Raw genomic sequence first — 12,941 nt, forward strand, 5'->3', positions numbered from 1 at the left:
TTTGCGAGTCACTATTCAACGTAATTTGAGACTCGCAAATGTCAATATTCGTACATCTGGCCCTATGTTACTTACTCAGTAAGCATCGGTTCTTGGCATGTAGCGCTGTAGATTCACATGTCCCCAACTGTAGTTGTTGCAGTTCTCATTATTTACTTAATCTATGAATGGACATCTCTTTACTACACTCACTTACTCCATTCTCACCCTCTCGCGGGTTAACACTCTTAACATTAGAGTCGATACCCATGCGCACTATCTCCAAAATGAGGAGTCCCCTTACCTCATGATAGGAAAGACTTCTTCAAAGTAAAACAGCTTGCCAACATCTGGACCCAATGCTAGATGGCAGGAGTATGCAAATAATGTGAATCTACAGCTCTACATGCCAAGAACAAGTGCTTACTGGGTAAGTGACATAATCCTTTTGTCTCTTCTTATCTTGATGATTGGTTGCTAAATGCCAGTAGCTTCCAGAAGGTTCTTCAGGATTTGCAGGTAACCTACAGTGTTTTATAGAATTTGATGGTTCAGATCAGTCCCAATAATTCTTGTCCAGTGCTGCAGAATCTGTGCCTAGGGCCTTTGATAGATATAAACGGGGGGAAAAGTGTATATTTCTTTGGAGAACTGTTTTTTCTTATTTTTTCTTTTAACGGAGTCAGATCCAGGAGCTCACCAGATGTCAGTTTTTCTCAGTGTAATGGCTTTCTGTGTATTTTTGTGTAATGAATGTCTACATATGGGACATGCACAGTAGTTCCTAAGGAACCAGGTTTACCCTTGCCCAGTACAGTGGGATAGCAGTTGAAACATTCAGCAGCAGCTCTTCAATCCTTTCCGTGATGGACTGAAGTCTGGATCATATTGATTGAATTTCATTCCAACAATTCTTCTCATATAAGTCCTTAATAAAACATAATTCATGTTTGGTTAGTGGGCTCACGTCCGTCAGCCATATTTCTCTGAAGAAATCACTTTATCACAGAAATATTGTAATTTAAAGTCTGTCCATTATGCCCTGAAGTTAATTCTTGCCTCCAAAATGTCCACATCACTTGCTTCACAATAACCCAATGATCATATTATACCTGAACTCGCATTTAAATGGATATTTGGGCAACTTGGCATTAGTTGATCACTCACGCTCTTTCTGTAGCAGTGGCTCATCTACGTGTCCAGATTGTACAAGCTGATGTCATAAGCAGTTCCAACTCTTAATGAAATGGTCGTCTGTAGTAAAGTATTTGGATAGATCTTCTATCACTACGAACACCACAGATACCACAGGTAAACCTTTTACTAGCCCTGAAAAGACCAAATGCCATACTCTGCAACCAGATACCAAGAGGCCAAAATGGGATAACTATTTTGATGAATTGATCTTTCTTAATCTCTAATGCAGTACCATAAATATTCCTAATACTAAAGGTTATGTTCAAGTTGAAAGAATATAAAATGAAAATGATGCTGATAGCATAGTAGTGGACTTGATTCCCTAACACCTGGAGGCAGGAGACATTTATTGTAAAGTGAATCAAAATCTTAAATGGTCTCAGTGAGTCACAGAAGTTTGTGTTTTATCTGAAAAGCAAAATAACTGTGAAGCAGTTGGTCGCCAGCAACACACTGAGCAGAGGAACACTGGGGTTGGGGATGTCACTACGAACGAAATGCAGGTGTGGGACTGGAGTTGAAAGACTTGTGAAAAGATTGATTAACAAAAAATGATGGTTAGACTGATTAATTTTTGGTTTGTTTTTCAGCATAATAACAATGTTGTGTTGGCTCCTGAGGACTGTGCATGAGCATGAAAATGCATTAAATTGAGTTTGCTCAGACCACAGACCCTACCACCGAACCAGCGACCCCACCACCACCCTCCGCACCTGGACCCCCGTCAGCACAGAAGACACCACCCACACGATGAACACCATCCACTCAGGCTCCCCAGCCAACCCCTGCCCACACCACATCTTCAACAAAGCGGACGCCATCATCGCACCCCAACTCCGGGACATCATTAACAACTCCATCGCATCCGCCACATTCCCGGAGAGCTGGAAGCACGCGGAGATCAACTCCCTCCTGAAGAAACCCACCGCAGACCCCACTGACCTCAAGAACTTCCGCCCCATCTTGCTCCTCCCCTTCCCTGCAAAAGACATCGAGAAAACCGTCAACAAGCAGCTGACCGACTCCCTCAACCCATCGCAGTCCGGATTCCGAGCGAACCACAGCACCGAGACCGCCTTCATCGCAGCCACCGACAACATCAGGACCCTGCTGGACAACGGGGAAACTGCCGCCCTCATCCTCCTCGACCTATCGGCTGCTTTCGACACGGTCTGCCACCGCACCCTGAAAACCCGCCTCCACCACGCCGGAATCAAGGAAAGGCCCTGGAATGGATCACCTCCTTCCTCTCCGACAGAACCCAAAGAGTCTGTCTCCCGCCCTTCCGCGCAGCAGCCACCAAGATCATCTGCGGCGTACCCCAAGGCTCCTCGCTCAGCCCCACCCTCTTCGATGTCTTCATGAGCCCCCTCGCAGCCATCGCACGCAAGCACAACCTCAACATCATCTCCTACGCCGACGATACCCAACTGATCCTCTCCCTCACCAACGACCCCGCCACCGCCAATGCCAGCTTCCAGGAAGGTATGAAAGACGTCGCAGAATGGATGAAGCTCAGCCGGCTGAAACTGAACTCAGACAAGACGGAAGTCCTCATCCTCGGCCCATCCATCTCCGCCTGGGACGACTCCTGGTGGCCCCCGGCTCTGGGCACCCCCCCCCCCCCCAATCCCACGGACCACGCACGCAACCTGGGTTTCATCCTCGACTCCTCCCTCACGATGACCAGGCAAGTCAACGCCGCCACCTCTTCCTGCTTCAACACCCCCCGCATGCTCCGAAAGATCTTCCGTTGGATCCCCACTGGAACCAGGAAGACAGTCACCCAGGCCCTCGTCACCAGCCGACTGGACTACGGGAACGCTCTCTACGCAGGGACCACTGCCAAACTTCAGAAAAGACTCCAGCGCATACAGAACGCATCCGCACGACTCGTCCTGGACATCCCCGACACAGCCACATCTCCGCCCACCTGAGAGACCTGCACTGGCTCCCCGTCAGCAAGAGGATCACGTTCAGACTCCTCACCCACACACACAAAGCTCTCCACAACATGGGTCCCGAATACCTCAACAACCGCCTCACGTTCTACACACCTACCCGCCAGCTCCGCTCCGCAAGCCTCCCCCTCGCCGCCGTTCCACGTATCCGCAGAACCACCACCGGAGGAAGATCCTTCACCTACCTAGCGGCCAAGACGTGGAACACCCTCCCCACCCACCTACGACTGACCCAGGACCATCTCTCCTTCAGGAAGCACCTCAAGACCTGGCTCTTCGAGCCCCCCCCCCTCCCCTCCCCTCCCCTCCCAGCGCCTTGAGACCCTCGCGGGTGAGTAGTGCGCTCTATAAATTTCGTGATTGATTGATTAACACAAAATATACTGAACTGTTGACCAAAAGTATCTATGAAACATTTATTTGTGATTATGGCTGTAAGATGAAGGTCAAGTTAAGACAAAAAAAAAAAGATAAAAAAAGTGTTGGTGATTTTTTTCACATAATGTTGTGCAGCATTCATCCATTATTAGTTGAAATTGATTAAAGTTCTATAGTGGACTTGTTATTGGAGATTTACAGTGCTATTTTATCTCTTAGAATAATAATAATCCACATTTGTAAAGCTCGAACAATCACCCATAAGGGTCTCTAGGCGCTGGGGGCCGTCGGGAAGATTAAGCAAGCTATTGCCCAGAGTCACATGGTGCTGGGCTAATCTGCCGCCGGGGATCGAACCGTGATCCCCAGATTCCGGAGTCAGTCGCCCTGGCCGCGGCGCCACACCTCTTCCTAGAAGATGACTGTCTTGCTGGCCAGATCTTCTGTTCAGTGGCCATGGAGTCCTCTTGCTGAAGAACCTTTAATCATTACATTTGGTATCATGGTGGGGGAAATTCAAATCTTTTAGAGGTTTAAGCCTTTACAAAAACAAGTTTTAATTTTAAATTTGCAGTATTAAAATAGTATAGTAGTGTCTGCAGAGGGGAAATATTGTGGGGGTGGATATTTCGGTTTGAGAAGTGTTCCAGATCTTACACATAAGTGGAGATAGTCCATATTTATGAATTATAGGTAGATACCCATGATGGAGAACGAGGATTACAAGTAAGTAATTTTATGTTTATTTTTCTAAACATCTCAATACCTTTACCTATTTTGGCTACGCGGGTAGCACAGATTTTCTAAACTTGTTACTTAACGAATGATTAATAATCGTGTGTCCTCAACCTGGGCTGATCATTTAGGAATCTTTGATTTGATTTCTGACCAGGCATGATCTTCAAATTGCATAATGGCATTCTGCCTTGTATATACAGAGGTGCTTATTTTCACTAACCCATTAATTGGCTTTTCTTTTCCTCTCTCATCAGAACATCTGGTCAGACATCTGCAAATGCACACTCATCTCGAAGCCATGCTGTGTTTCAAATCATTCTGCGAAGGAAAGGGAAAATGCATGGAAAATTTTCCCTAATTGACTTGGCTGGCAATGAAAGAGGAGCAGATACGTCCAGTGCAGATAGGCAAACAAGACTTGAAGGTGCTGAAATCAACAAAAGTCTTTTAGCCCTTAAGGTACCTAGAGCTACAGTTTATTTCTTTACGTAGTTTTTGTTGAAGGATTGCTAGAGATTTATTTTTCGTAGGTGGCATATTATAAATATATCATTTAGAAATATGTTTTTTTGCTATTTCTATACCTGATTTTCTTAACTCTGATACATTGCAAACTTAGTTTGCTTCTTTTCTACTGTTGTGGAAACGTCTGACGTTCTTTAGCCAAAACGTTTCATTCACAACCAATTTGAGTTCAGATATTAAAGTTTTTTTTGTATTCCTACCGAACTGCTTATAAGAACCCATTTTCACTCATTCATATTCTGGTTTTTTTATGCTAACATGTCATAGGTGATTAAAGACATGCATTTATTGTGCCAGCATGTTTTTTCTCCACAGGCATCCTCATTGTTTTTTTATCAAAAATAGTGCTCCTGAATTCTTTCAGCAACTTGCTGCATTGCTTTATATAAAAATACAATAAATCACATTGACCATGTTGTGACAAATTCTTCCCTTCTCTTGTAAGAGCAAGTATCTTATATATGTGCTTAGTAAAAAAACTTGTTTAAGCATTCAAGATCAATTCTAAATGGAAAAGCTATGCTCACTTAGGATATAAGTGAATACAATGTTTTTGGTATTCCGTCATTGATTTATTCTTAAATCCAAATTCTTCAATGTGTTGCATGCATACAATTGTAAAACTGTTATAAATTACTTAGATTATTTGATTGGAGCTATAACCATGAAAAAGAGCAATAACTTTAATTTACGAAAAATAAGAGGAACAGACCTGTATTTAAATTGCAGGAATTGGTAATTTGCATTATGGGTATCAATTCCACATCATCCATACACAGGTAAAAAGATTAGGTGGTATGTGAGACGAAACAAGTTGTTCATATCTATTAAAATTACAAAATGTTAAATATCCTTTAGCAAAACATTTCAAAGAATGAGGACATAACATCACACTTATCCATTAACAAATACTGGAAATGACACAGAGAAATAACAAAGGGAGAAAACTAAAAGAAAAACTTCTAAGATAGAAAGCATTTTGGAGTGAAAACATGGAGGCATGGAAACCTACAGGAATTAAATATTATACTAATTCTGTTTTCTTGAATAAGAGGTGAAATACAACTTGGAAATTACAAATAACTTTTAAACCATTCTGTTAATGTAAAGGGATTCGAAATTGGGGACTAAAATTAAGTTGGTGCTTCTCTTAATTTGTAGGAGCAGTACAAGTATAGCAAATGGAATCTTCTATGGAATATTGATGGCCTCAATTGAAGCACAGTTGTGCACAGGCAAAAAGAGAGCGTGCATTAGGAGCAAAAGAAGATTTGAGTCTAGCACATCCCTTCACCTTTTGGAAATCAAACTACGTTTTGAAAAGCTCCAACCTTCCCTTTTTTATTTATAAAGTAAATACAGTATTTCATCATTTGTGTTTGATGCATGCCTGTATCATTAATTTTGTTGTTTTGAGGTTCAAATTATAGAAATTTAGCGAGGGTCCCTGGCTCCAATCCGTATTTGAATAGGAATGACAGGATATCAAAAGGTTAGGTACCTTCTGAATTAGAGCATAGATTTAGATTTATAAATTATTGTCACTTGTACAAGTTACTGATCAACCGCGCAAAAACTGATAGTCAGATGTGTGAAATGTATTTGACATACTTTTACCAGGACTGCCTACTCCTACATTATCATTTCTCATAATATAACAGTTAAATATGTTAGAATATTTAAGTTTTGTTTATTAATGGTGTCTACATCACGGGTGAGAATGTTCCAAACTTCTCTTACTCCTGTCTCATAGCCTTTTATTTTAGTATGCTAGTGACAAGATAGCAAACTGGTTTAAAGCTTAGCGTTTTGCATCCCTATGCAACCAGTGCGACCGACCCAATCCAGCTCCCTTCCCCGCTCCCGCTTCCCAGCTGTCCAGCCCTCCCCGACCCCTACTTAATGGCGGACACTGCGGGGACAGGCGAGCAAGACCACTGACTCATTGTTAGTGAAATTGCTCTCCCTCCCTCGCAGCTCCATCATTAAGTGAGGCCTTCCCCCGAGCCCCTGCACTCTTGAGTGTTGGTGTTCGAGGCCCTCCTCCACCCGCAGGTTTCACCTGCGCCTCATCCCTGGTGGTCCAGTGGACCTCTGTCTCCATTCTCTGGCTCCACTTTTTCTCTCCTTTTTCACTCGTTTTTTTCCCTCACTTCTATCTCCCCCCTTCACTCTCCTTCTGGGTCTTTCCTCCATTTTCTATCGTTTTCCCCTCATTTCAAGCTCCCCCCTTCACTGTCCTTCTGTGTCTTTCCTCTGTTTTTCACTCGTTTTTACCCTCATCTCAATCTCCCCCTTTGACTCTCCTTCTGTGTCCTCTGTCTTTACTTCACTCTTTCTTGCACTTTTGCTGCCTTATTTTCACTTTTCTCACTTTTTGCCTTTTTCATTTTGACCTTTTTCAGTCCGTTTTTCCCCGCCGCTGCTGCCCCCGCGGCCCCTAACCCCAGCACGACCAGTGCGACCGGCCCAATGTAGCTCCCCTCCCCGCTCCCGCCTCCCAGCTGTCCATCCCTCCCCAACCCATACTTAATCGCACAGCGGGTGCCCCGCCGGCACGACAAAGGCAAGCCCGTATGCGCCCGTCCGCGACCCGACTGCGACCAGTGCCAGGAACCCTGGATGTCTGCACCGCCAACGCTACGACCCAGCGGCACTCCATGCTCTCAACCCAGGTCGCAACAACAACTGCAAGCTAGCATCACCAGCCGACACCCACGGACCCTTCAGTTGTCACCGCTGCCGGCACACCTGCAGCACCGCCAAGACCACGGACCCAGCGCAACCCGCCAGCAGGAACACAACCGAACCACAGACCCTGCAATGCATCCTCCTCAACGTCCGATCCCTCCACAAACACGCCACCGAAATCTGGGACCTCCTCGACAGCACCACCCCAGATATAGCATTCTTAACCGAAACCTGGACCAACGCCACCTCGGGACCGGACATTGCCATCACCATTCCCCAAGGATACAAGATCTCCAGGAAGAACCGCCCCACCCGCCCGGGAAGAGGAATCGCCATCGTCCACAAATCCACCCTCCGCCTGAACACACTCCCCGACGAACCCACAGACCTGATGGAACCCTTCACTTCAAGATACTGGCCAGCCCTACCTCCACCTTCCGAGGAACCCTCATCTACCGACAGGACCCTGCGGATTTTTCGCCAACTCTATCACGGACATCAACTCCCCACATGCCATCGCGTCCACCAACTACACCCTACAGGGAGACCTCAGCTTCCACCTCGACAACCAACTGGACCCCAGAACCACATCTCTCCTGGACAACCTCCACAACATTGGACTCTGCCTGATTGTGACCGAACCCACGCACTCAGCAGGACACACCCTCAACCCCCTCTTCACAACAGTAAACTCAATCACCTTCAGCCACACCACCAAACTCCCATGGACTGACCATCGATGCGTCCACTTCACCTTCAGCACACCCACCATCCACAGACACCAGCACCTGCTTCCACGAAGAAACTGAACCAGAATCACCGACGACCAGCTAACCTCATCTCTCAGCAACTCCACCCCAACCATCGCGGAAAACGACGACCCCAAAACCACAGCCCGAACCTGCACAGATGGATCTCCGACAGCGCCAACACCATAGCACCCCTCAAGAAAAACAACACCCATGCCAAGAAAGCTAGATGATTCACCACCGAACTTCGAGAGTCCAGATGCACTTGCCGCCGCCTCGAAAAGGCCTGGAGGAACACCAAATCCACAGAAGCCCACAACCACTTCAGAGCCGCCAGCAACACCCACCACCAACTCATCAGAAAAACGAGGAAAAAAGTGATTGGAGACAGAATCTCCACTCAAGCACACAACAGCAAAGAACTCTAAAACATCATCAAGGAGTTCGCCCTACCCACCAGCGAGTCCACCAACATCCCTCTCTCACAAGACCTCTGCGACAAACTCAGCACCTTTTTCCACCACAAAATCAAGAGCATCTACGACCACTTCGAAGACAACCAACACACTGAACCCTCACCAACCACCCCCGACACCCTTAAGCCAGCGATCGACAACTGAATAGCCCTCACCACCGAAGACACACTGAAGACGATGAAGTCAATCCACTCCGGGGCCCCCACGGACCCCTGCCCCACCACATTTTCAACAGAGCTGCCGACACCATCGCACCCATGCTCTGCCACACCATGAACCGCTCCCTGCCATTCCCGGACGACTGGAAACATGCTGAGATCAACCCCCTTCTGAAGAAACCCTCGGCGGACCACACCGACCTCAAACACTACAGACCCATCTCCCTGCTCCCGTTCCCAGCGAAAGTCATCGAGAAAGCCATCAACAGCCAACTCACCACATTCATCGAAGAGCACAACATCCTCGACTCCTCCCAATCCGACTTCAGAAAAAAACACAGTGCGGAAACGGCTGTCCTCACAGCGACAGACGGCATCTGTAACTTACTGGATAAAGGAGAAACAGCAGCCATCATCCTCCTCGACCTCTCAGCGGCGTTAAACACAGTCTCTCACCGCACCCTATTACGCAGACTCCACGACGCAGGGATCCAAGACAAGGTCCTCGACTGGATCCGCTCCTTTCTCTCCGGCAGAACGTAGCGGATCAGACTCCCCCATTTCCTGTTGGACACTACACCTACCACCTGCGGAGTCCCCCAGGGGTCCTCCCTCAGCCCTACGCTCTTCAACGTCTACATGGCTCCGCTCGCCCCCATCGTCTGAACCTACGGACTCAACATTGTCATACGCAGACGACACCCAACTCATCCTCTCCCTATCCAACAAACCCAACACCACCAGACACAACTTTCGAGAAGGCATGGAAGCAGTCGCCAAATGGATGAAAAACAGCTGCCTACAACTAAACACCAACAAAACGGAAGTACTCCTCATGGGCCCAAACCTCGACGCCTGGAACGACACCTGGTGGCCCCCCCGCTCTCGGAAGCTCGCCCACCCCCACGGACCACGCACGCAAACTGGGATTCATCCTGGACTCGGAGCTCAAAATGGATGGCCAGATCAACTCAGTCTCGTCCTCCTGCTTCCACACCCTCCGCCTCCTACGTAAGACCTTCAAATGGATCCCCCTCGAACACAGAAAGACCGTCACTCACTCCCTGGTCACCAGCTGGCTCGACTACGGCAACGCACTCAAAGCCGGAATAAACAAAAACCTAACCCGCAAGCTACAGAACATCCAAAACGCTGCCGCAAGACTGGTCCTCAACCTGCCAAGAACTTGTCACATCTCCCAGCACCTGCACACACTCCACTGGCTCCCCATCGAAGCTAGAGTCAGCTTCAAGATGCTAACCCCCGTGCACAAGGCCTTCCACGACACAGGACCAGCATACCCGAACAGCCGACTCAAATTCCACGCACCCCAAAGGACCCTGCGATCAGCCCAGCTCTCCTATGCCGTGGTCCCTCGCACCAGAAAGACCAGATCGGGAGGCCGCTCCTTCTCCTTCCGCGCAGCCAGAGCCTGGAACGACCTTCTGCTCCACCTCAGACAGACCACATCGCACCCCATCTTCGCAAGGAACCTCAAAACCTGGCTCTTCGACAGACCCCCTCCTTGATGGACTGGAACCTGCGACTCCCCCACCCCCCAGCGCCTTGAGACCCTTACGGGTGAGTAGTCACCCTTAATAAACACCTGATTGATTGATCGATCCCTATTGAAAAGTAATGTTAAAAGCTGTAAGATATACTTTTTTTGTAAGTCTTTAACATTGAAATGCTGGGCCATCTTGCTTTTGTGGGTACTGTGTTCATTCAGTTGCTTTGTTATCTTCTTCTTTGCTCCTAGGAGATTACCATGGAATAATTGTTTAATTTGATTTCTACTTTTTTAGGGTGGGTGAGGTAGACCAGTGGTGTAAGGTTCTGTGTGTGTATATTTGGGTGCTGAGATGTTTTTTTTTAACATTTTGTTCTGCTAGCAGTTTTTTTCATTTTATTTTGACAGAACACTCTATCTTTCTGCCTACTTACTTTGTACCTTTCTGCCTCCCTAACTTTCTATCTCACTTCATTTGATCTGAGACGTGACAACCTCACTGAAGACAAAAGTAGGGAAATAACACTGACTCAGGTTGACACAAAAAAGGGCACTAATTGGATTACAAGTAGTCCTCCTTGGGGGGAAGATTCTATTTTTTGCTAGTGGATAACTGGATATTTCTTGTGTGCTTTTCATTTCAGGAGTGCATCAGAGCCTTGGGCCGAAACAAACCTCACACACCATTTCGTGCGAGTAAGCTCACACAAGTCCTCAGGGATTCGTTTATAGGTGAAAACTCGCGCACTTGCATGGTAAGTTTGCTTTTTTTAGGTCTTGTCTACCAGACAAAAAGACCTGTCCGCTTACAGGGGGCTTAGACCCCGCCCAATTCTTACAGTTGATTGGCTTTATCGTCATTCTTATTTGTTTGTTTTTTATCCATTGGCTCGTGTGGGCTTTCATTGTCTTCTTGTGTTTGCCCCTCCCTTAGAGCATAGCCTTGTTACTTGTGTCCTTCACTGGTTATTTTTTAGGCATTTTCTTCTGCATTTTGGTTAAGCATTACATGAAAATGCATAATTTTCCCCAACTATCTCCCTCATGTACTGCTCTACTCGCCTCTGCTGCGCTTTTTTGCTTCTCACCCATTTCCCATGCTTTGCGCTTCTTCACCCTACATTTTATTCTCACCCATGTGCTTCTCTGCCCCTGCTCCACCTTCCTGTCTCCCCCATGTGCTTCTCTTTTCGTGTAGTCAATGTTGCTCTCGTGCCCGTAGTGTTGCATTCAGCCTTCTGCCCTCCTTGTTGCATTTGCTCCCCACCCTCTTATTGGTTCCTCCCCCACCCCTGAGTTGCTTTCTGCCCTGTCTTCTTGTTTCTGCCCTCTTGTTGTTTCTGCCCCCGTCCTCGTGTTGTTTCTGCCCCCGTCCTCGTGTTGTTTCTGCCCCCGTCCTTGTGTTGTTTCTGCCTCTGCCCTCGTGTTGTTTCTGTCCCCGCCCCCTTCTGTCCCCGCCCATGTGTTGTTTCTGTCCCCGCCCTAGTGTTGTTTCTGCCCCCGCCCTTCTGTTTTTCCACCCCTGCACCCATGTTTCCGCTCTACCCCTCATGTTGTTTCCTCCCCCTTGTTGCTTCCTTCCTAGTTTTGCTTCCACCCTCTATTTGCTTCCACCCGCCCTTGTGTTGTTTCTACTCTCCCATCCTAGTGTTACCTTCCTCCCACCCTCCCAGTTTCTTACACCCCTTATGTATTGCTTCTGTCCCCCTGCTCTTTCTGGTCCTTCATTCCCCCTCCCTCCATGTATCTTCCATCCCCTCCCCGCCCTTAGAGTTGCTTCCTCCTCCCTCCTCACCCATTGTGTTACTTCCCCCTCCCGAACATCCAGTGTGTTGCTTCTAGTGTGTTTCTTCTTCTCCCGCCACCCAGTGTGTTGCTTTCTCTTTCCCCACCTGCTGTGTTGCTTTTCCTCCCCCCACCCGCTGTGTTGATTTTCCTCCCACACCCGCTGTGTTGATTTTCCTCCCACACCCGCTGTGTTGATTTTCCTCCCACTCCCGCTGTGTTGATTTTCCTCCCACACCCGCTGGGTTGATTTTCCTCCCACTCCCGCTGGGTTGCTTTTCCTCCCTCCACCTGTTGTGTTGCTTTTTCTCCCCCAACCGCTGTTGGTTTTCCTCCTCGCAATGTTTTGCTTTCTTCCACCACTGTGTTGCCTTCTCTTACCCATCCAATTTGCTGCTTTCCCTCCCTCATCCAAAGTGCTACATCCCCAACCCCCACCTACTGTGCTGCTTCTCCTTGCTGCTTTTCCTACACTGTTCTGCTTTCCTCTTCCCCTCACACACTGCGTTGCTTCCTCCTCCCCCACCCACTCTGTTGCTTTCACAGCAACCACTTTGTTGCTTTCCCCGTACCTACTCTGGTGCTTCCCTCACCCCATACACTGCATTGCTTAACCCACTGTGATGCTTTTCTCTTCTCCACCCATTGTGTTGCTTGCCTTTCTCCATGCATTGTGTTGCCTAATTGTGTTGCTTCCCTCCCTCTCCTGACCCACTTTAGAGGTGCACACGTGAGTGATGGCACGCCTTCAAAGTGACATGGCCGCATCATAGCATCCTTTTTAGGTTGAAGCC

At 47.6% G+C, this 12,941-nt stretch overlaps 1 protein-coding gene across 8 annotated transcripts in view; it reads left to right on the forward strand.

The window, feature by feature from the left end:
• Positions 1-12,941, forward strand: part of KIF2A (kinesin family member 2A) — a 418,450-nt gene that overhangs the window by 259,126 nt on the left and 146,383 nt on the right. For all 8 annotated transcript variants that reach the window (XM_085631560.1, XM_085631589.1, XM_085631578.1 and 5 more), the window contains 2 exons: positions 4,508-4,712; positions 11,007-11,117. In XM_085631560.1, coding sequence (XP_085487686.1) covers positions 4,508-4,712; positions 11,007-11,117 — 316 coding nt within the window. The remainder of the gene's footprint in view (positions 1-4,507; positions 4,713-11,006; positions 11,118-12,941) is intronic.

The sequence above is a fragment of the Triturus cristatus genome, chromosome 2_1 (assembly GCF_964204655.1).
Source record: "Triturus cristatus chromosome 2_1, aTriCri1.1, whole genome shotgun sequence".
In the NCBI taxonomy this organism is placed as follows: domain Eukaryota; kingdom Metazoa; phylum Chordata; class Amphibia; order Caudata; family Salamandridae; genus Triturus; species Triturus cristatus.